The following is a 25597-nucleotide window of genomic DNA, read 5'->3' as shown; positions in this document are numbered from 1 at the left end:
TGTATGGTGATTCGGCCCTGGTTGTCAATCAGATCAAGGGTGAATGGGAGACGAATCAGCCAAGTCTCATCCCGTACAGAGATTATGCAAGAAGGATTTCAACATTCTTTACAGAAGTTGACTTTCATCATATTCCTCGAGAGGATAATCGGATGGCAGATGCTCTTGCTACGCTTGCCTCAATGATTGTAGTGAAGTGGTGGAATGAAGTCCCCAACATCTCCGTGATGCGCTTGGATAGACCAGCTCACATATTTGCAATTGAAGAAGTGAATGATGACAAGCCTTGGTATTTTGATATCAAGAATTTCCTCCAGAACCAGGTCTACCCGCCTGGGGCATCTGTGAAAGATAGGAAAACTTTGAGAAGGTTGTCAGGCAGTTTCTACCTCAGTGGTGAAGTGCTGTATAAAAGAAATTTTGACATGGTTTTGCTCAGATGCGTGGATAGACACGAAGCAAACCTGTTGATGACTGAGGTCCATGAGGGTTCATTTGGTACTCATTCCAATGGACATGCCATGGCTAGAAAGATGTTGAGAGCAGGCTACTATTGGCTGACAATGGAGTCTGACTGCTGCAGATATGTGAAGAAATGCCACAAGTGTCAAATTTACGCGGATAAGATTCATATTCCTCCGACACTTCTGAATGTGATTTCATCACCATGGCCTTTCTCTATGTGGGGAATCGACATGATTGGCATGATTGAGCCGAAAGCGTCCAACGGACACCGGTTTATTCTCGTAGCAATTGACTACTTCACCAAATGGGTTGAGGCCGCTTCGTATGCGAACGTGACTAGACAGATGGTTGTGAAGTTTATCAAGAACCAGCTGATTTGCCGTTATGGTGTGCCAGATAAGATCATTACTGATAATGGATCTAATCTGAATAATAAGTTGATGGATGAGTTGTGTGCTGAATTCAAGATTGCACACCATAATTCCTCTCCCTACAGACCTAAGATGAATGGGGCTGTTGAAGCTGCTAATAAGAATATCAAGAAGATTATCCAGAAGATGACAGTTACGTACAAAGATTGGCACGAGACGCTGCCATTTGCTTTGCATGGTTATCGTACATCTGTCCGCACTTCAACAGGGGCAACCCCTTTTTCTCTTGTTTACGGCATGGAAGTTGTTCTCCCAGTAGAGGTGGAGATCCCATCAATGAGAGTCTTGAGGGAAGCCAAGTTGACTGATGTTGAATGGATTCAAAGTCGTTATGACCAGTTGAATCTGATTGAGGAGAAGCGATTGACCGCCATGTGCCATGGTCAGTTATATCAGCAGAGAATGAAGAAAGCATTCGATAAGAAGGTCAAGCCTCGTGTGTTCCAAGAAGGTGACCTCGTGCTCAAGAAAGTCTTGTCTTTCGTGCCCGATTCCAGGGGCAAGTGGACTCCAAACTACGAGGGGCCATATGTTGTTAAGAGAGCCTTTTCAGGCGGAGCTTTGATGCTTACAACAATGGATGGGGAGGATTTCACTCGTCCTGTGAATTCAGATGCAGTCAAGAAATACTTTGCCTAAAAAAAAAAAGTATATGCAAATGAAAAACAGAATAGCTCGCTAAGTTGAAAACCCAAAAAGGGCGGCTTAGGCAAAAATGAGCGTCTCGGTGGAGAACCCGCAAGGGTAATCCAGGAAAAAATTAGAGACTTGAAAAAAGAGTATATTTGCATCCCGCTAGATTGAGTACCTCACCCTGGGGCAATCTAGGCAAAAATTAGGGATTTGGCAAGTAACGGCATCCTGACAAGACTTTCTGTTCCACAGTTGTCTTTTCGTCAGAGGATTCTCGATTCATCGTTGACTGAAGCTTCGCATACATCGAGACTCAAATTGGTAGAGAAAGGATCATTATGTTCAATGTAGCCCTCTTCCAATATATATCACTGATTTCAAATTTGTACAGATCTATGGAGTCTTGCCATTTGCAGGCTACCATTCCATCAAATAAATTTGAGCTTCTTATCCAATTATTTGCACTCTTATTTGTTTCAATTCAACAAATGTTTTGCATGTTTTAATTGATAAAATGTCATTGTTTTAAACAAATAAATTTTTTCAAAATTGTTGTTTTAAACAAAGTGAATATTCACAACGACAAAAGGATACTCAGGGATGTCTCAGTGCTCTCCCGAGGGTGGTATGATTCCCAACAGGTAAGACCTTGGTTCATATTCCTGGCATTTGATTGTATCCTCGTTCTCCCGCTTTGCTGTTGGGGTTGTTCCCCAAGCAGAGATGTTGTTGAAGACTCAGTTTCTTCTCCAGCAGTAATCTCCCCAGCATGGTTATTCTCATTGTGGTAGATTCAGTGGTAGATGGATTGATATCCCGGTACCTTACCGCTTTCCTCAGCGTTTGTCGCAAGCAGAGCTGGTGATGGGGTTGTTCCCCAGTATAGTCGCAAGCAGAGATGTTATTGAAGACTTCGCGTTCTTCTCCAGCAGTGGTCTCTCCCCAGTGCAGTTGCCAGCGGAGTTGTTGTGTCTCTCCTCATCATGGTTGCTTTCCATTTTTCCCAGCTTAGTCTGCAGAATGGTTGTTGTGGCAGTTTCTGCCTATTGAAAGCTCTCTCAATCCCCGGTAGGGTCGGTTGGTGGCTCTAGCATCCCAAAGATTGGAATGATTTCCTGATTACTTTTGATCCTCAGTAGAGTGGCTACTTTTGCAGAGTCCACTTGTGTGATCCGTCGGATGTATGTTCTCCCCGAGTAGAGTGGCTTGTCGCGGAATCTACTTGTGTAGTGCTTTCTCCCTCAGTGGGTTGTTCCCCAAGAGAGTAGCTAACAGCTTTCCCCAGTAGAGTTGCTTGTGCAGTTAGATTCTACTCGGATGATTCTCCTTCAGTGGGTTGTTCCCCGAAGTTGTTTGGAGTTGTTTTTGCAGCAGTTCTCGGTTGTGCCGTGAACTTTGGTTTCTCAGTTGACGCTGATCCCCTGCAGTACCCGCAGATCTTTGCTTTACAGCATGTGGATCTCTAGCAAATTGGCTTTCCAGTTGGTTTTTCCCCTGGAAGTATAGTACCGGGCGTTTGATTCCTGGGCCTGTTTGTGTTAGACATGTCTGTTTTGTCAGCATTCATCAAAACATAAATCACGCATATTCATGCATATTCATAAAAAACATTCAGATACTCATGTTGCATTTTTTGCCATATATCTCTTGATTGTTGTTCTCCTGCTATGGGTTTTACAGATCTCTCTATAGATCTTCCCAAGCAGATGTCGGGTGGTTAATCTCTCCATATAAAGTCGGCCCCGTAAGCAGAAAGTGTCTGTATTTTCCTTCTGCAGTTCCCCACTGAGATTATCCTCGTGGATGGCGGTTTTTCTTCCGTTTCCTCCCAACACATATATTGGGATGGATTTTCCTGTTGAGTTATATCCTCATAGGACGTGTTTTGATTCAGTCTGTCTTTTCGGATCAATCCCGAATCGGCGTTTTGTCAGTTGTTTCTTGTGCTTCCCTGTGGAAGAAAGGAATGGTTTGCCCAGTAACCGACATCATTTCATTTATCCCCAGCGGAGTTTGTTGGGCCTCTACCCAGTAACCGGTAGTTGTAAGTCCTATGTTCCTTGCTTTTTTGGCGGAAGTTGTGGTTATATACCTTTTATTCCTCAAGCAAGAATTGTTGGTCTTCTACCCAGTAGTCGGTAGTTGTAAATCCTATTTGCCTGCTCTCCAGCAGTTTGCGGTTTGTTATAAACCCTATTTTTGTTTCCCGTGCGGATTTGTGATTCGTTCCATCCCCACGTGGAGTTGTTGGTTTTCTACCCAGTATTCGGTAGATGTAAACCCTAATTTGTGGTTATTCCCACCAGAGTATAGCTACTACCCCGTATTCGGTAGTTGTAAGTCCTATCTTTTTCTCCCCTAGCAGAAGTAACCTTTGTGGTTCGTTCTGGATGGTGGATTTTCTGTTGTTGTGGTTGTTATCCCCACACAGAGTTTGCGTTTCCCTGTGGAATAGGTTGAATAAGTGCTCAGTATTTGGCCTTCATTCATCCTATCCCCAGTGGAGTCTGTGGTCTTCTACCCCGTACTCGGTAGTTATAAATCCCATGTTGTGATTGTTCTCCCCATCGGAGTTTGTGCCTTATGGTACAGTTGGATAATTGTCGGTTGCTAGCAATTATATCCCAGCTGAGTTGTTGGTTTCTACCCAGTAGTCGGTAGTGTTAACCTCTTGTTTCCTCAGCCAGATTTTTGGTATTCTACCCCGTATTCGGTAGTTGTAAACCCTAATTTCTCCCCGTTGCAGAGTTAACCTTGTTGTTCATCCTAACCGATGATGGTTACTCTTCGTGGTTATCTTCATTCAATGTTTGATGTTGATATTCCTCCCTTTGCTTCTGGATAATTGCCGGATGCTAGCAATTTATCCCCTACAAGTTGTCTTCTGGATCATTGCCGTATGCTCGCAATGTTATCCCTTTTGAAGTTGCCAGTGGGTCTTTTCACCGTTTGCTAGTGATTTGTTCCCCGGATCATTGATTGTTTATCAATGCATCCCCCAGCCAGTCCCTGTGGATAATTTCCGGATGCTTGCAATTCATCCTCAGCGGATCGCCTTTCATTTACCCGTTTGCTCGGTAATGATTGTTGCCCTCTTGATTGATCATCATTATATACCTAGTTTGGTATCCCGATGCCTTTCTTTTCGGTCGATTTATCCTTTGTTAACCCAGTAACTGGTTGTGGATAATCTTCCATGCGAGTATGTTATCCACGTTCTGACGGTAATGGATAATATATCTCGTGCACTCTTCAGTCGAAGCCTTTTGTGTTTCCCTAGTCGAGTAAGATTCGTTATTCCCTTTGCGGAATCGAATATTTGTTGTTTGGATAATTACCGGATTCTTGCAATTTATCCTCTTTGAGTTGTCTTTCGTTTACCCGGATGCTTGGTATCGATTGTCTCTCCTTTGGTTAGTCACCTATTATATACTTCGGTATCTCTGGTGCCTTTTCCTTTTCGAGTATGTTATTCACGGTCTGCCGGTAATGAATAATATGTCTCTTTCACTCTTTGGCTGGAATCCTTTGTTGATCTTCCCCAGTAGAGTAAGATTCGTATTCTTTGTAGAATCGAATATCCATCCTCTGACCAGTTTGTGTTTTGGATGATGAGTGTTTTGGCATATATACCAATCCACGTTTCGGTAGATCACCTATTATATACTCCGGTATCCCTGGTGTTTCTTACCATGCGAGTGTATTATCTACGGTCCGCCGGTAATAGATAATACATCTCATGCGAGTATTCTATCCACGTTCTGACGGTAATGGATATTATATCTCATACACTCTTAGGGTTTGTGTCCCCAGTCGAGTAAGATTCGTATTCTTTGTAGAATCGAATACCCGTCCTTTAACCAGTTTATGTTTTGGGATGATGAGTGTTTTGGCATATATACCAATTCACGTTTCGGTTAGTCACCTATTATATACTCCGGTATCTCTGATGTCTCTTCCTTTTCGAGTATATTATTCACGGTCTGCCGGTAATGAATAATATGTCTCATGCACTCTTGGGTCAATCTTTTGATTGTTTTCTCCGCAGAGTAAGATTCATATTCCTTGTGGAATTGAATATCCATCTTATAAGCAAGTCTGCTTTTCTAGCTTTCTTCAGGATGATGAGTGTCTTGGCACATATACTAATTCACGTTTCGGTCGGTCACCTATTATATACTTCGGTATCCCTGGTGTTCCTTCCTGTCTGCTCCCTATCATGACCTTGGTCCCTTGCGGAGTCAGATTTTCCTGAGTTGATGTACCTTTCTCAGGTCTTTCTCAGATGTTTGGATTGATTGTTATCTCTCACCCTTATACCGGTCTTAGATATTCATTCTTCCTGAGTTTGTTGCCCTTATACCGGTAACATCTCGTCCTTGGCTTCCCCTGGAGAATCTTTTCTGGATTTCCCCAGCGGATTTGTGTTGCTATTCGTGTTGCTGTATTGGTGTTATCCCCAGTACATGCATTTTGTGAGTCAGCTTGAGTCCTTCCGATGGATTGTGTTTCCTTTGGAATCGGTTCTTATCCCCAGTGTGAGTCCTTTGCTTCCCCAGTGAGGTCTCCAGTCTGATTTTTGGTATCCCCTAATCAGAGTCGTGTCTTGCACGTATTATGTCAGTTTTGTTTTCCCCAACTCGAAGACGTGTCCTGCTCACGCATTCTTTTCCTTTTATTATCCCCATAAGAGTCCTGTTAGAGTCTCTATTCCTGGTGAGTGTATTACTCCGATGGATCGTCTTTTCTTCTGTGTGAATTATTTTCCCCACAGAGTTTGTGTCTTTTTGCATGCACACATCTGCATCATGAGGTCTCTTAGGGACCAAAATTTGTCTCATTACTGTTATTTAAGCCCATTCTACCGTGTCGAGATGAAGATTTCTAAACTTCACTTCTCCGGCTAGAATGACCTTAAATAGGGGCATCTGTAGGACCCCAATTTTGTCCCTAAAATCCCTCATGGCCTCATGGCATCATGTCATATCATTCATTTGCCTCAAGGATCATTGTGCACCTTTGCTTGCCTCCTAGTGGGTGGGTATCTTGTGAGCGTGATTCTTGATCACCAAGCATGTATTGCATTTGTATATCATTCCTTTTCATTTGTTTACTAACCAAAAGTACAAAAATATTGTCATCTAACCTTGTTTCTTGCAGATGAAGCAAACTAGGTCAAAACAGTCAAATCATTCATTGAGCAATGGATGGTGGCCATTCTTGAAGAATTTGGGCACCATGATTATTCATAAGAGATTCATTTAAGTTGTGATATCATTTTGGATCAAGATCTCATGTGGTAGAGGCTTGAAATTCATCAAAGCATGGCTCAGTCAACCAAAACCCTAGCAAAGTCAACTGTGGTCAACTGTGCATTTAATCAGGAATTGGAAGGTGTGAGATGGTTGGAAAGGTCTCATTCATGTCCATACGAGCTTCAATTAACATTTCAAACATCCACAGTGAAGGATTTGAGGTCAGACAAAAAGTTTCCCAAAATGGCAATGACCTGTAATTTTCACCTGCCCAAAATGGAAAGTCATTCTCCTCAAAATTACATCATGAGCCAAGCTTCAAATCAAAATTTGTCCAACATGAAAGTTGAAGATCTTACTCTCACCTTTCCAAAAAGTCCAAGAACACTCATTTCTCATTTATGGTTGGCAAGTTATGATCAAATCATTTTCAGAAAAAGTTGAAATTCAAAGTGCCATAACTTTTGAATGGAAAGGCCAATTTAGGTGATTCTTTTTTGAGCAAACCACATTTGATGTGTACTATCCAAATCCATCATCACATTTCATCAAAAACCTTCACATAAAAAGGTCATTTTTGAAGTGAACCATTTAATTTTTGGTGGGAAGAAAAGTCAAATTTCAAAATACAAAGGATTTTTACACCAAACCAATTCTATTCACTTCCAAATGCAATTTGTGACTTGCTTCAAAACAGAAATCACTGTTACATTGGTCTTAAGTGAAAAAGGGCAAATTGGCCAAAATGACATAATGTGCAAATTTGCTAATCACTCCAATTATGCTAATCATGATTAAGGCATGGGTTAAGAGGAACTATAAAGGCTTAATCCTAACAGAAAGTTCAGAATCAACAATCATTTTTTCAGATCAAAACACAAAAACTCAAAAATTCTCTCAAATTCTCACAATTTTTCTTCACACTTTTTTTTCAATTGTTCATCAAGATTTCATCTCTTTTCGTGCTATCTTTTGCAGTATTCATCATTCACAGGTGTATTTGGATTTCTGTTTGTGGCAATTGGAGTAGGAGTCGTGCTGAAACCAAATGTTGCAACCTTGAGCTCATCAATGGAAGCTGGAAAATTCATCATGTTCGTGCGTTTCTGAGCTAAACAATCACCTCCATACACCTCCTACAACATCCTACACTATCTGTTTTCACAACTCCAGGCCAAACACGCACGGATTCCTCACTGCAATCATCATAAGGTGAAATTTCGAAGTCTTTAATTATTGCAATCGACATGTGGTTTAGATAGATCCTCGAACATAGAGTAATCTGAAAGTTGAATCGTGCGATTTCATCCATTATTCATCAAGAAATCTGGATTTAAAGTTTGTGCATCAAAACATTTCTTGATTAGATCTTCTTGTATGATAATTTCTGGACAAATCCATTACCATATCCATGATCCTTGTTGAAAGATGAAGAGATCCATATATGACATGTGCATTTTTGTGAAAATTTGTTCATGTTCATCAAGAACATGAAGAACGCGATGAAGCTTCGAATTTCTGGATGCAGAACGCGTTTTGATCTTGTTTCCTTGCCTTTCCATTTGAATTCCTGTTTCCCGCCCTGGCCAACCAATCACGTGACGCCATGCCATTAAATGAAACGGGGTGTTTTGCCCCTGGCGCGCATGAATTACAAAAATGCCACTCAGTTAATTAATTTCATTTCATAGTTTAAATAATTATTTCATTTTTTAACCAAACTTCTAAAATCCATAATTAATTCACCTTTAATCCAAATTGCATGGGGATTTTTGTGTTGAGCTCCAAATTTCCTCTAGTTTTTTTTAGGCATGATAATGAAAGTTGTGCCTGGTAGATTTTTTGGTTTTGCCTAGTGATCTTGATCGTGTATGCTATGTACATATGTTTTGCCTTATTGATCATGAAATCTTGATGCATTATCCAAAATGAATGAAATTTTATAAGCATGTTCTTGACTCTTTCCTGGTGATTTTGATGTAAAGTTTGCTATTTTTGAGTTCCTGGTTAGAGAGATATGATGTGATCAAGTTGAGTGTGACAATGTGTGTCACACTATGTTATGCCAACTTCCTGAATTTTGTTTCCATGCCTATGAATGCCATTTGCTCTGGATTTTTGCATGTGATTGCATCTGTATGTCTAGTTTAACCATGATGTTTTGTAGGATTTGTTGATCAATTTCCTATTTGATTGGTATTTTTGTTTGCTGTTTACCATTTTGTGAACTTTTCTTGAGTAATCAACTTATATGACTTGTAAAATTCTCATTCCTTATCTTATGAAGATGAAATTTGGTGGAGTGGTTCTTAACATGTTTAACTTCATCTTGGCTTTGGTCCCATTCATTTATCATTTGTTTTCACTGTTTGGCATTCATTTGAAGTTGGCACATGATTTGTGACCTAGTTTGGGTTTGTATTTGCATACCATGACTTCCTGATTTTAATTTCCCTACTTCCATTTATCCAAATGCCATGAAATTTGATATGTAGCTCATTGAATGTGTTCTATTTGAGCTGGAATTTTTGTGGAATTTATTGATCTGTTTTGATATTGGTTTGAGTGTGATCATTCTGTTAGCTCCAATGTGGTTCCAAAAAGCATAGTTTGACATGTTATGTGTATAAAATGCAATTGGTGAATGTTTTGGATATGGGACCAACTGGAATTTATTCTTGTTTGTTAAATCTTGATTTTGATCAATTTTCACTTGCTGTTTTGAATTTTTCACCTCCTTTTGACCCTAGGCTTGTCCTAGTGGTCTTACTTCTCACATTTGAGTTGTTTTTTTCAAGTTAAAGAAGCAAATGCTTTAAGGAATTTAATTCAAGTTGATTGATGTTGACTTATTTGATTGTGATGAACTAACTTGTTTCATTTTGTAGGATGCTAACTCATTTCATTTGAGTTTGTGCTTTGCACACATGAATAATTGTGTTGTCTGTTGGTTCATTACCTTGCTGGTTTTGACTTTGTGATTGGTACTGATTATATTTGATTGATTTCAGGTACCATAGTCGCTTTAGTTCCTTTGAGAACTTGCATTGCTTTGCTTGTATAGCATTTGCATTGAGGTAGACTCTCTTGTCTCCATGTAGTCTGGAAGACCTGGCTTGTTATTTAGCCAGACAACTGTCTGAAGTCCTCCTTAAGAGGCGATGTTTGTGATTGTTTAACTTTGTCCCCAAGCAGGTAAAGACCTCATGTGAGGCGATTGGTAGACAAAAGAGATATGTAGCCTATCTCCTACTATTCTATGAGTCACTCACCTTGCTCACACCACATGTGTTGATGCATAGTGAGTAAATACCCAAGATCTATCGAGTCTAACTTGTGGAGAGAGTTCCATCTTTCTGAACTCCCACACCTTATGATATTCAATGCTCTCCCTGACCAGGGATAAGAGTGATGAGGCACACCCCTCATATCCTTTCATCTGCTTCACCTTGGCTCTCAATGTCAAGGTTAAGAGCGCCATTCACCCTATTCCAGTTGACTTCTAAGTCTAACCCTTTGATTGAGCCTAATTGTTTGGTTATAGTGAGTGCTAAATGACTTTGTCTGATTGTTTGCTTGTTGCATTTGTACATGTTTGCATTGCTTGCCTTTGTGCACTTATCATCATTGTTTGTTCATTATGGCATGATCATCATTGCATATCTTTGTGATTCATGTTTGAGTTTACCCATTGAGGACAATTGTAAGACCATATTCTTTGGCCATTGTTCCTAGGATTTGGAAGGGATAGAGTGTAAGACCATTTCACTTGGTCACTCATGTCCATTGCTTAGTGCATTGTTTGTTTGTTGTATGTGAGGATGCAAGTGTAAGTCCATGTTGTTGGCATTTGTATTCCTATGATCATCCTTTGGAGGTTGGTATAAGTCCAGATAGATTGGCATCCGACATCCAAATTTTGTTTTACTTTAGGAGATTGGTGTAAACCCATTTATTGGTATCTGATATCCGCTTTTCTTTTGTGAGATTGGTATAAGTCCATTGATGGCATCCGATATCATTGTTTTATTTTAGGAGATTGGTGTAAACCTATTTATTGGTATCCGATATCCGCTTTTGTTTGTGAGATTGGTATAAGACCATTGATGGCATCCGGTATCACCTTGCTTTATTTTTATTTTGTTTGTTGCCTCATTCCTAAGGACACACTTGAATCATCTTCTATATGATTTCAAGAGGTGAACCTTTCTAAGAAGTTTTACATTCCATCATCCATACCATCTTTGCCCTAAACCTTTTCACACTTTGATTTCAAAAACTTTGACTTGTTGTGCAAACATTCTCACCTCTTTTCAAATTAGAAACTTGGACCTTAAGTCCTTGACTTTTTCAAACTTCACATTCCATAGCACTTCTTTGAATCAATCTTAATCATATCTTGACCATATTTTGTGAATAATCATAATCAATTAACTTCGCACATTCAATTGTTTTGGCTTTGTCCATTGTTAATATGTTTTCATGCATTAGCCTTAGGTTTTAATTACCATAGTGGTTGATGTAAATCTTACCTTATCCTTAGTGAGTTGATTGTTAGTCTTCCATACTTATTATAGGGTTAACCCCTCACTAGTATGTTGAAGCCGTCCTCGCATGGTGGATTGTTGATTCGGGTTGAGTTTTCTCCCATTGGTAATGAAAAGCCTTAGTGCTTGTGTTTTAAAATTGAACTCACTAATTTTTGGAAATCTTTTAGCCGAACTACAGCGTTTTGATCCTTACCTTTGATGGAAGGTACGTAGGCAACGGGTTCATCCGTTCAAACACAAAAATAACTAACTTGTACATTCTTTTCTCATCTTCCCATTCATGTTTGCACAATATGTCAAAACAAATAAACATTTTTATACAACAAGTGTGAAAAGGGCTCCCTAGGAGTACCTAGGACGTGATGGGTGCCTAACACCTTCCCATTGCGTAATTTACCCCTTACCCAGATTCTCTGATCTTTTTCATTGGTTTTCTACGTGTAAAACTTCTTAGGTTTTTGTTCGCTTTTTAACCAGTCCTTAGGATAAATAAAAGTGCGGTGGCGACTCGATTCATTGTATGCTTTGCTTATGGTTTAATCAATAAATCATATAGCGACGAATACACCGCTACAGGTAGTAAATTGCAGATTCTTTCTTCCCAGTCTAATGTTGCTGACCAAGAACACAACCCATACTATCTTCTAGCACAGTCAAATACATGATCAATGGTCTTCCTTCAACAAGTGGAGACAAAATAGGAGGCTCAAGAAAATATTCCTTGATACTATCAAATGCTTTCTGGCAGTCTTCGGTCCAATCACAAGACGGATCTTTCCGAAGAAGCTTGAATATAGGCGCACATGTGGCAGTCATATGGGAAATGAATCTGGAAATATAATTCAAGCGACCGAGAAAACCTTTAACTTGCTTCTCAGTTTTGGGCGCATGCATCTCTTGTCTTGCTTTGACCTTGGTAGGATCAACTTCAATACCCTTCTCGTTGACAATAAATCCCAACAACTTACTAGAAAGAACACCAAAAGTACACTTATTGGGATTCAAGCGGAGTTTATATTTCCTCAAACGCTGGAATAGCTTCAACAAATGCTTAACATGTTCCTCTTCATCAATCGATTTAGCAATCATGTCATGGACATAAACTTCTATCTCTTTATGCATCATATCGTGAAAAAGAGTAGTCATTGCTCTCTGGTAAGTTGCACCAGCATTCTTTAGACCGAAAGCCATCACTCTATAACAGAATGTTCCCCAGGGTGTAATAAATGTGGTCTTCTCCATATCTTCGGGTGTCATTTTGATCTGATTATATCCGGAAAATCCATCCATAAACGAAAAAACTTTGAATTTAGCAGTATTGTCTACCAACATATCAATGTGTGGGAGAGGGAAACCATCTTTCGGACTGGCTCTATTCAAATCTCTATAATCGACACACATGCGGACTTTTCCATCTTTCTTCAGTACAAGAACAATATTGGCCACCCATTGCAGATACTCACAAGTTACAAGGAAACCGACATAAATCTGCTTTTGCACTTCCTCTTTGATCTTCACAGCCATATCAGGATGCGTTCTTCCCAACTTCTGTTTGACTGGCGGGCATTCTGGCTTCAACGACAATCTATGCTCCACATAATTAGAATCCAAACCATGCATGTCTTGATAGGACCAAGCAAACACATATGAATACTCTCGAAGAAGATCAATCAACCCCTTCTTAGCATCTGGACACGGACGAGACCCAATCTTGACTTCCTTCACATCATCTTCGGAACCCAAGTTGACTAGCTCAATCTGCTCTTCAAACGGCTGAACAACCTTCTCATCCTACTCAAGAAGATGAGACAATTCATCACTCACCTTTATATCACTTTCCTCCTCAGCTTGAAACACATGGAATTCAAAATTCGGAGAAGGAGAAGGATCATTGTATTCAATGGGGTTAGGAACCAGCCTGCATAATGATTTGATATTTTGATTTTAGAGAAGTGAATTTGTGATCGAATATTATGCACATGGAAAATTATATTGTTTATTTATGTGTTTTTTTGTGATTACCATTTTCAGAAATAAGCAAAAAGTAAAACTAAACATCAAAGATGTGGATGAATAGGATTAATTTTATTGATAATCAATTTAAAATGCCCAAACAATGTTCACTTCTCCCTTAGGCATAGGAGAAGGATTTTAAAATATAAAAAGCAATTACTTAGGTCGATGCAAAATAACAGGAATATCAACAGCAGTCCAATCGTTGCATGTCTGTCCATGCGTCACAAAGTTGGTGCAGTCTTCCTCTTCATTGTCCTCTAGTACAACAGCTAAGTGTTGTTCATTCCCATGAATGAACCCTCCGCTACGGAAACTGAGTTGCATCTCTTCAGATCTAACGGTTGACGAGCCCTTCTGGAACCCCAAACCAGTTCTTCCCTTGTTTTCGGCGACCTCTACTACGCGCCCCCACTGATCAACAGGACCCTCCTCAACAATCTTCTGAGCATCTTTTAGAGAGGACATAGGTGCCCCAACTCTCTTCTCAGCAGCAATAGATAAGGCTTGGAACAACGTTCTAACCTCATCCTCAACTTCCACATATGAGAAAGATGACAGATGGCTAACCAACAGTGCTTTCTCACCTCCCAAAATCACCAACTTGCCATTCTTGAAAAATTTGAGCTTCTGATGCAGAGTGGAAGTAACAACCCCTGCCTCGTGAATCCATGGCCTTCCCAACAAACAGTTTTAGGCCGGGTGAATATCCATTACTTGGAAAGTAATTTGAAAATCACTAGGACCTATCTTGACTAGAAGGTCCACTTCTCCAATGACAGTCTTGCGAGAGCCATCGGAGGCTTTGACAATTATTCCACTATACCTCATGGGAGCTCCTTGGTAAGATAACTTTGACAATGTTGAATTTGGAAGCACATTGAGTGACGAACCAGTGTCAACTAGCACGTTTGATAAAGCATCTTCTTTGCAATTCATCGAAATATGCAAAGCCAGATTATGATTTCTTCCCTCCTACGGAGTTCTTCATCGCAAAAGCTCAAATTATTGCATGAAGTGGTGTTAGCTACAATATGATCAAATTGAGCCACAATAACATCTTGCTCCACGTATGCCTGTTCAATAACTCTATGGAGTGCTTCTCAGTGCGCTTCAGAATTCAAAAGCAGAGACAACACGGAAATCTTTGAGGGAGTCTGGAGTAACTGCTCAACCACGTTGAATTCACTCCTGTTGATCAGTCGGAGTACCTCATCATCATCACTATTGGCTTTCAAATTGCTGGATTCACCAGGCTTATCTTTTGAACAACCCACAGGATCTACAATAGGCACCTCCGCCTTCTTACCAACAATCAATTCTTCCCTATTCTTTGGGAACACCGGTCCAAAAACTCGACCACTGTGGGTCACCTTCGTCACATCTGCAATGCTCACTACTGAACTGGTCGTAGGCAACGAGACCTCTTGACCTTTCTCTACCATCGTAACATTGTATTGATACAGTACAACCTTATCAGATGCATACGGGATTGGGCCCGCCAACCGTTTTACTAATGGCGAAACTGATCTATTGCTGACATTCTGATTATTGCTACTATCATAATGAATCACCAACCACTCTGGTTGTTTGAAAACGGGAACAATGACATTGGCATCATCATCTACATGACGGGATTGAACAATCTGGATCATGCCTTCATCCATCAGGTGTTGGATGTCCCTTTTCACAACAACACACCCTCTTGGGTTCACACTACAAATATCACAACCCTCGTGATCATGTTCACATTCACTCACCAAACAGATATCTTTATGCATTTGCACCAAAGATTTTCAAATAAACCGGACATCAAAAACCTTAAATTCACCTGGACAGCCGTCCACCATATTCACTGAGGTATTCCCATGAGCGAGCAAAGGATTAGCTTTCACATTAGGCGCGCGGTCTTCAAAAGACACCATGCCACTCTTCATAAGCTTTTGCACCCCGTACTTCAGCGGATAATAGTTCTCAATATCGTACCCAGGTGCACCCTGGTGAAAAGCACAACGAAGTTCAGGTTTATACCACCAAGGAAGTGGTTCTGGTATTTGCGGCGGGTTCCTCAGTTGAATCAAATTCTTAAGGACTAAAGATGGGTACAATTCTGCATATGACATAGGAATTGGGTCGAAAGAGACCTTCTTCCTCTGGAAGTTCTATTGTTGGTGATGATTATTGTTGGAATTGTTATTGTTGTAGGTGTTCGTTCTTTGTTGCGGTTGTTGTTGTTGACGTTGATTTTGGTATTGATGTTGTTGTTGTTGTTGAATTGGTGTTGTTTGCTGATTTGAAAATCCTGGAATGACGGAAGATACTTGATGATGATGATGTTGACGGGATGGTTGATTTCTTCTTGCTTGAGGCCTCCTCTACCTCCCACTTGAGATAGCATTGGTCTCATTATCCTTCCTCTTTCTAAAATTACTCCCATACTTCTGGCTAGTCGACGCCTCCTATTTTGACAATCGTCCTTCACGGACCCCTTCTTCAAGTCTCATCCCCATATTTACCATTTCAGTAAAATCACTGGAGGCACTGGCAATCATGCGTTCATAGTAAAATGAACTCAGGGTTTTCAGAAAGATTTTCGTCATCTCTTTCTCCTCCAAAGGAGGAGTGATCTGGGCAGCCAACTCCCTCAAGCGCTGGGCATACTCCTTGAATGTCTGTTTATCTTTCTGAGACATGGACCTCAGCTGGTCCCTATCTGGCGCCATATCCACGTTGTACTTGTACTGTTTCAAGAAAGCCTCACCTAGATCATTGAAAGTGCGGATGCTTGCACTATTTAACCCCATATACCAACGAAGTGCAGCTCCTGTCAGGCTATCTTAGAAATAATGAATCAGCAGCTGATCATTATCTGTTTGAGTTGACATCGTGCGGGCATACATCACAAGATGACTGAGTGGGCAGGAGTTCCCTTTATACTTCTCAAAGTCAGGCACTTTGAATTTTACTGGGATTTTGACATTGGGCACTAAGCACAGTTCAGCAGCACTCTTCCCAAACAAATCTTTGCCTCTCAGCATTTTCAGTTATTTGCGCAGCTCAAGGAATTGGTCTTTCATCTCATCCATCTTCTTATAGATGTCCGGGCCCTCAGATGGCTCGGAATGATAGATAGTGTCTTCTACACGCGACAAAGTTTGCACGACGGGAGGTGGCACAAACATGACCGGGCTAGATGCCGGCATGGAAGCAAAAGTGGGAGCGAAACCGTCTAGCACAAAATTAGATGGCATTCTCCAAGGGCATCCAGCAGGAAGATTGGGAGCGAAGTGGGCGGTGGCAGCAGGCACTGTAGAAGTAACCAATTCGGAAATGACTGTCCTCGCGGGAGGAGTTGCTGGCGTTGGAGAAACTTAGTTCTGGGCAGCAAGAACTGACTCCATCATGGAAGTCAGTCGGGCAATCTTGTCCTTCAGCTCTCGGTTCTCTTGCTCAAGATGTTCCATGATCTTTGGACGATTAACTCTGGTGTTATATTGGTGAGTCAGCTTGGCTAAAGCACAGAAGAAACACCAATCAGACACCTGGCCAAAACTTGCTTATGCAAATGATGCATGAAATGAAATGCTTGATTTTTTATTTCCAAGGAACTTACTGTATCATTTGCAAATATATAAAATTGAAATAGCAATTGCAATAATTTGATATGACCAAAAATCCCTTTTTCATTTATATAAATTGGAAGGATTATACTGAGTACAATTTCAGAAACCAAATGAAAAATACAAGAGAAAAGGAGACTAGTCATCCTAAGGATCCCTAACAACAGTGTCAGAAGATCTGGCTGAAGGCGCGTACTTCCTTCGAATGCGACAAATCTCGGTCTCAAAAGAAGCCTTCATTGAGTCTTCTCGAGGACAAGCTGGTCAAAAATCTTCTTCCAAGCAACGGAAGGCTGAGGCATGCTAGAAGATGAAACCTCTGGCTCTCTCTGTCTCTTCGTCACTCGGTATTCAAGTAGCTCAATCAATGCATCTTTGTCCTTAGACTCCAATAGAAACTCTTCATGCTTCTTGCTCAAAGCATGGAAACGCTCTTCCCACATATCCTTCTCTTGCTTCATCTTGGCGAGTGCATCTTCCAACTCCTCTACATCTTGGTTAGGGAGAGTTAATGGCTCAACCGCAACCATAGACATAGGTCTTTCACAAGGATAAGGCATCTTCAACTCCATAGCTCTCTTCTTCACCCAAAGAGTGTAAGCTTCCAAAGCTACACAATTGCACAACCCAAGCTCGAATTTTCCTTTCCTATGCACATTATGCCAAGCATGCATAATCTTCTGCTTCAAATGTTGGGGATCTTTACCCTTTTGGTAGAAAAGACCTTCTAACAACATGTTATTAGGTTTGTGTCTCAAGGGGAACCCAAGCTGACGACGAGCTAAAGCAGGATTGTAGCTAATTCCTCTTTGTGTACCAATGAGAGGCACATTAGAGAATTCACCACAACTATCAATAATCTCCAAACTGCTTAAGGATGGATCATACCAAACTATATCATCTTTAGTGAGAGACATAAGTCTCTGAGACCACCCTAGACATTGTTTGTTCTCCATAAAAGCAGGCGTCTGAGGCAAGTGCGAAATAAAGCACTTGTACAGAAGAGGGATGCAACAAACAATCTTTACCCTCATGCACTTCGGTCATCAACCAGTCTGCTTCGTGTCTATCCACGCATCTGAGCAAAACCATGTCGAAGTTTCTCTTGTACAGTACATCACCATTCAAGTAGAAATTACCGGCTAACCTTCTCAAAGTCTTCTTATCTTTCAAAGGTGCCCCAGGCGGGTAAATCTGACTTTGGAGGAAACACTTGATGTCGTAATACCACAACTTCTCGTCTTTGATCTCTTCCACAGCAAACACATGAGATAGCCTATCAAGACGTGTCATAGATAAATTGGGAACTTCATTCCAATACTTCACTACAATCATTGATTCCAATGTTGCAAGAGCATCTGCTATCTGATTCTCATCTCGAGGGATATGATGAAATTCAACCTTTGTAAAGAAAGTTGAAATCCTCCTCGCGTAATCTCTATATGGTACCAAACCGGGTTGATTCGTCTCCCATTCTCCTTTGATCTGATTCACAACCAAAGCCGAATCACCGAAGACATCCAAATACTTGATTCTGAGATTCATGGCCTCTTCAAGCCCCATAATGCAAGCTTCATATTCTGCCATGTTGTTTGTACACTTGAAAGTCAATCTAGCTGTAAATGGTAGATGCGTGCCTTGAGGAGTAATAATCACTACCCCAATTCCATTTCCATATTGATTAACAGCTCCATCAAATACCATGCCCCAACGGGAACCAGGTTCTGGCCCTTCTTCTAGCAATGGTTCATCACAATCTTTCATTTTCAAATACAAAATCTCTTCATCAGGAAAGTCAAACTGCACTGACTGATAATCTTCAATTGGTTGGTGAGCCAAATGGTCAGCCAAGATACTACCTTTGATCGCTTTCTGAGATCGGTGTCGCATTACGCGAAAAACCGGCGGGAAAACAAAACAACAGAGCCGCTACCGTGCGTTATTTATCCCGAAAGAGGGAAAGGAAACGCTCGAAGTAAACCTGGAAAAGACATGGTCTCGCGACCAAAGAGAATGGGATCGGGAGTCGGTTATGCGAAGGGAAGGTATTAGCACCCCCTACGCATCCGTCGTACTCGACGGGATCCACGCACAAAAGGAAGGAATATGGTTGCTAAACACTGCTCATAAACACAAACACTGGCTGAAAGAGACACAAGAAAACAAACGAAACTAACTCGGCAAGATATCGCATCCTGGGCCTACGTAGTCTATAGGGCATAAACATCAGAGTCGACGTAGTTCGGACGGGGAAAACATGCTCGCTAGGACGTCGCATCCTATGAATACGTATCTTCTTGGACTAAGAAGAATCAGAGCATTCGTAGCTCGGCTAACGCACGCAAGACAAAACAACACAGGAAATCGACTGCCAATCGCTGGGCTTACGTCAAACTCCACACAAAAACACACGCACACTGGAAACCAAATGCCAATCGCTGGACTTACATCGGACTCCAAGCACACAACAAGACAAAACAAAAAGGGCGCCCGGAGAGATCAGCTCATCTCCTGCCTACGTACCTCATCTGGTATGAGGATCAGGGCGACGTAGTTCCCCTACGCAGGGACAAAGGACTAGCCTAACCAGATAACAAAGGGAGACACAACTAGGGAGACTACGACTCGAGCCTAGATGTCATCATGCAAATCTAAGTTAAGGTTTCTAGCTAACTTGCACAGGAAGCAAGCTATCCTAAACAGCATAGGCAAAAGCAAACAATCACAAATAGCACACACTATATACACACAAAGTGGGCTCACACAAGGGTAGGCTTTAGTCAAGGGGTCATGTCAACCTCGACAAACAAGCCACTGTATCAGGGTGATGTTAGCTCTTAACCCTAACATTGAGAGTTAGGGTGAAGCAGATGAAATAGGAAGTGAGGGGTGTGCCTCACAGCTCTTATCCCTGGCCTGGGAGAGCTTTAGACAAGGAATGTGTGGGTTCAGAAAGTGGGAACCCTTCTACACATATGACTGACTCAACTGTACAAGGATCTTGGGTTAATATCCACAATGCATCAACACAAGGTGTGTGAGCAAAGGGATGACTCAACTGAATAGCAGGAGATGGATTGCACATCTCTTGTATCTGCCAATTGGCTTATCAAAGGTCTTTTCCTGCTTGGGGACAAAGATAAACAATCACAAGCATTGCCTCTTAAGGAGGACTTCAGACAGGTGCCTGACCAAATAACAGGCCAGGTCTTCCAGACTACATGAAGTTAGAGACATTATACCTCAACGCTAAAGCTATCAAGCAAAGCAAAAGCAAGTTCACAAAGGAACTATAGCAACTAAAGTACCTGAAAACAATCCAACATAATCAGTACACAATTCAAATAAAAGTCAATACTACAACAAACAAGACCTTAGACAGCGCTTTTTTTAGCCTTAGACAGCGCTTTAAAGCGCTGTCTAAACCTCCGCTGCTAAAGGTTTAGACAGCGCTTTTTTAAATCTTAAAAGCGCTGTCTAAGCCCCCCCCCCCTTAGACAGCGCTTTGGCCAAAAGCGCTTTATAAGACCCTCTTATTTTAAATTTTTTAGGTATACCTTAGACAGCGCTTTTGAAAAGCACTGTCTAAGCCCCACCCCCTTAGACAGCGCTTTGGCCAAAAGCGCTTTCTAAGACCCTCCTATTTTAATTTTTTTAGGTATACCTTAGACAGCGCTTTTCAAAAAGCGCTGTCTAAGCCCCCCCCTTAGACAGCGCTTTTGCCTAAAGCGCTTTCTAATCCCCCCCTTAGACAGCGCTTTTTACAAAAGCGCTGTCTAAGGTATACGAAAATTTTTGAGGCTTTTGTTTTAAACCACATTTTTTCCAGGTTTATAAACCAGAATTTCTACCTGTTTTCAACCAGATTTTGACAGACAATTATCACATTTTATATGTGCCATTTTGGCCTTTTTTCTACCAATTTTTGGCTAACAAATATATATATATATACCAATTCAAACCAATTTTGCCTTAAATGTATCAAAATATATACAAATTTATGTACACATTTACAAGTCATAACATATACTACAAATGTACACATTAATTACACAAATTTATGAACAAACATCGAGCTTTATCATGAATTGACACCACTCCTCTTTGATTTCGTCCACTTGATCCTTTGTATAAAATGCACACTTGAATTCATCAAAGTACTACATAATAATATAACATATTTTGAATTAATTCCAACTATTTAATTATATGAGATATGTGTAAATATAAAAATAACTCATAAGTTAGAAATACATACATCGGTGGGAATCTTTAATCGGCCCAAAGCAAGAGTATCTCGCATAAACCTCAACATGAAATACCCGCAATCTATTTGATTACGTTGTTGAGGACACTACATATGAAAAAAAAAATATGGATTATAAATCCTAAATTTTATCAAGTGTCATCACTAATATAATAAAAAATGTGGTAATTAAAAATATACCGCCACTTTAATCCATGTAATGGAGTTGGCGCCCCTCCTTGAGGTTTGGATATCTCGTTGGGCCCGAAAAGCTTGTAGGATGCTAATAAAATAAAAATGAAGCAATTAGAACAATTCACATAAACTAAGAAAAATTTTGAACATTCTCACTTACGTGTCAATTAGGACCTTCATATCTGGGTATGTTGTCCAATCATTTCCTAACGAGTCAAGATAATACACAATTTCTCGGATAGGATTGATTGCGAGCAACAACCAATGTCCACTGTAATGATTAGGCAAATGTTAGATGGTAACTTGGAAAATAATTATAATAGATGAATTTAGAATGAAACAAACCTTGCTCAGAGCACATCCACCCCTGCCCCCAACAATTCTCAACGATGCTTACTTAAGCCACGGGGACCTTTTGTTGGTTATGCCAAGCTACAACATCTTCATAAGCCAGGTTTCCTCCAAAAATGTCCAAGGCACTTCCTACGGTAACATCGACATTTTCCATTCCCGCTGTTTTTATCCTCTCTAAATCATCCATCACAGTCACACCACCAGCATAGGTGACAGGAATCTGACAATAAAAATGCATCAGAAATATGCACATTTCACATGAAAGTAAAATCAAGGGTGCGCTACCAACCGGTGAATAGTTGCCAAGCAGAGCCACGAGCTCTTCATCGATTCCCAACCTAGAAGGAGCAATCATTCACCATCAAAATCTGTCTTTGTATGTAATTACCTTTAGACATTAAAAGTTGTTACTTACTTCTTTCCTTCAACGTCCACACCATGAACCAGAAACTCGTCGGCAAAGTTAGCAAGAAACTGCATTACTTCAGCATCAAGTGACACGTCACTGAACTTCTGCCATCTATCGGTGACAATTGCATATTTACCATCCTGAGGACTGGAAACGATAAGTGCTTGAAAAAAAAGTTCAATTAAATGATCAAATGCATTGAAGGATTGAGACCCTTAACATCATAGATTGTTTCGTTAACATGTATATCAAATTATGAACACCCGAAATAGCATTGTGAATTGAATGCTTAGCCTGTTTTTTAAATATTTCTTCTTTCTAGTTTCTCCATGCATAACCTTTTCTCTTAAATGCAATTCACTTTCAAATATAGAGTGAACAATTTGTACCTTTTTCCTGCAACTGAGATCCAACACAAGCCTCTCTTTTCCAACAATGCGAACAAGATCTTTAAGCCTTTCAAGATCCATTTGTCCATTATTGAATACATACTGTAAAGATTGAATCAATAAATACATGGATAGGAATGGAATAACTTCCTATTAACAAATACCGCATGTTTTTTCCCATAATGTAATTGATAGGTTGCATTAATACAGATCAAGATTGGAGACCATGCAAACTAATGTGCTTTTCTTGCCACTTACAAATATATATACTTTTCTTTGTTTTCATTATCAATCATCAAATTTTAGACTTAAAGTAAAATAAATGAAATAAAAAACTCACAGAAACTGTTCTCGTAGTACAATATATATCTTCAAAGAAGGTTTGAGAGTAGTAAGACCTATGAATCTATACATGTTTTATGAGAAGATTTGAGTCGTAAACCCATCTATATACACATTTAGTACAACATATTTTCTCAATGGACAAATGTTAATGTGAAGTAAATGATTGATCCAACGAGTATTTAGAAAGAATAGATGAAAACAATGTGAATACTATTGAGAAAAGTCTCTAGATCAATGTGACCTTAAGGGAATAATACAGAGTACAATCCGCTAGCAATGATCGAGAGTGCCTTCAACTTTCTCAGTTCTGACTTATTTCCAGATTCCACTAATTCACTTCTCTGTCCTTTTTTATAATATCACATCCTAACCCCTTCAACGAACTAAGGCTAGCTAACTAACTATGATTGGCCAGCTAACAAACTACAATCACCTATCGTAATTTGTAAAAGTTGAATAACCCAAAGAAGGAGAGAAGATATATGACTTACAGATGTCACAATGACATGGCTTGCTCCTTCCTCAATGTAACTCAAACAATTGTCAGAATTTATTCCCCCTCCAACTTGCAGACCTCCTAAATTGTACCATTCATCCACAATAAGTTTAGTAGAAGAAAAATGAAGAGCTTGAAAGATATCATCAACCATGAAAGACAGAGGCAGTGCAAAACAACTTGAAAGCATTCTCCCATGTAATACTGGTATTGACAAATATAGGCATGAAGTCAAAGACATTTTAATAGTTAACCACCATAAGAAGTTAAATATCAACAAACGATCCCTAGTTCCTAAAATCACCCAATAAAAAGTTTTCAATAACAATCACAAAGAATGTATAATTTGAAATTAGTCATATTATTCATGTCATGTAACTTCTTCACTTTTTTAAAATTGGCCATTGATCACTCTACATAAACATAGGTGCCACACCCATCTCATTAGATTTATGGTTACAAAATTTCTTTCTTCTAGTCAGTATTGCCAAATATCGGTCATGGGGAACTGCGGTGGCAGAGTTTTTGACAACCTCCATGGTCAATTTGCCAAGGGTGGTGTTTTATGGCAGCTTAAAAGTGTGGAATTTTTGGCTTTCTTCCATATGTGACATTATTTGAAAAACTGAGAGTGCAATACCTCCTAGATAGCTATGAAGCACGGCCACCGGAAACACAACACCGACACTAACACATCGACACCGACAATAATTTAAAAAATGAATTGATTAAACTTAATAATAAGTGTCGGTGTCGGCCTTTTTTTCAGAGATGTCGGTGCTAAATAGCTAGATAGTAAGTCAAAATTAATCATTTTTTCATAATCTTCTAGTGACATTAGTTAAAACTGAAAACTAATAAACACAATGAATATCACCTTCCACCTAGCATCAAATTCTAGAATAAATTAGTATCAAACATGAAAGATAAAAGGAACAAAAATGTTAGCATCAAACTAGAATACCAGGATAAGCATGCAATGCCTCAAGGGAAGCAGCTTTACTCAAAGGATCAGCACCAAGCATGATAACATGACCACCTTTGAGTCCATCTTGTTTGTAAAGTGTGGCATACTCAGCTGCTGATTTATCAGACTCAAAATTGGTAATTGGATCCGACCCATCATCCCCTTTCAAATCTTTAAGGGTTGACCCGACAATTTGTTTCACTTTCCCCTGCGACAAACACAACGAATAAACCTTAGCTGACATTCCCCCAAAAATGGAACATAAAAATAGGTCCTTTAATGCAGGTTAATTTTTATAATGAAAAAAGGTGGTTACCTTGTGAATGTCGATGCAAGGACGGAACTGAACGGCGCATTGAATTGAAGGTGTAGATTTTCCTGTTGTTGTTGAATATAGAAAGAAGGTTAGAAATTAACATAAGAAAGAAACGGTAGATAAAGAGAAGAGAATGGAGGAAGAGAGAAGTTACTGGAAGGTGAATATGAAGGAAGATGATTGGAGCGGAGAAGTGGGGAAGATGAGAAAGCTCTTATGGAACAAGAGGAAGTGAGATTGCGCATTGAGCTCGAAAAGAAGCTATACGGACAAGGTTTAGGGAGGTGAAGCATCGAGTAATGTGGTGATGGAACTTAAGTTGACACAGAAACATAAACTAGCTCAATTGCATTTTAACCTAATTCAATCCTTAATTGAAGTGCTTTGTGGAAAGCGCTTTCTAAGATATGCCTTAGACAGCGCTTTCCAAAAGCGCTTTCTAAACCCCCACCTTAGACAGCGCTTTTGGTATTAATTTTTTTTTTAATTGAAAGACTTTAAACAGCGCTTTCTCAAAAGCGCTGACTAAGGTCTATATTTAAAAGCGCTTTCTAAAAGCGCTGTCTAAGGGGGGGTCTTAGACAGCGCTTTCTAAAAGCGCTGTCTAAGACCCCCCCTTAGACAGCGCTTTCATTATTTTTTTAGAACATTTTCCGTGTTTTATTTTTATTTTAACCTTAGACAGGGCTTTCTTTTAAAAGCGCTGTCTAAGATGCGCTGTCTAAGATGCGCAAACAGACAGTTACAAGTCAACAGACAACTGTACATAAACAGATAGACAAGCATCAATGCACAAAGGTGCAAGCCACAAAGCTTAAGCTTAAGTCCCAAAGCCTACAAGATAAACTCAAGTTTAGTCATAAACAAGCAATGGACCAACTCCAATTGAGTGCACATCATCAAGTATAAGCAA

General features: G+C 40.0%; 1 protein-coding gene across 1 annotated transcript; it reads right to left on the bottom strand.

Moving 5' to 3' along the window:
* Positions 1–21747: 21747 nt before the first annotated feature.
* LOC127092626 (1-(5-phosphoribosyl)-5-[(5-phosphoribosylamino)methylideneamino] imidazole-4-carboxamide isomerase, chloroplastic) lies at positions 21748–24965 on the bottom strand. Its single transcript, XM_051031513.1, has 8 exons — positions 24839–24965; positions 24685–24746; positions 24366–24576; positions 23397–23482; positions 22561–22662; positions 22178–22311; positions 22052–22100; positions 21748–21982 (listed from the first exon to the last, which is right to left on the bottom strand). The coding sequence occupies exons 1-8, from the start codon at positions 24927–24929 to the stop codon at positions 21806–21808; spliced, it is 912 nt and encodes a 303-aa protein (XP_050887470.1). The 5' UTR covers positions 24930–24965; the 3' UTR covers positions 21748–21805.
* Between the last annotated feature and the right edge of the window lie 632 nt (positions 24966–25597).

Source organism: Lathyrus oleraceus, chromosome 6 (genome assembly GCF_024323335.1).
Source record: "Lathyrus oleraceus cultivar Zhongwan6 chromosome 6, CAAS_Psat_ZW6_1.0, whole genome shotgun sequence".
Taxonomy (NCBI): Eukaryota; Viridiplantae; Streptophyta; class Magnoliopsida; order Fabales; family Fabaceae; genus Lathyrus; species Lathyrus oleraceus.
This window is presented reverse-complemented; position numbering and strand designations above follow the sequence as displayed.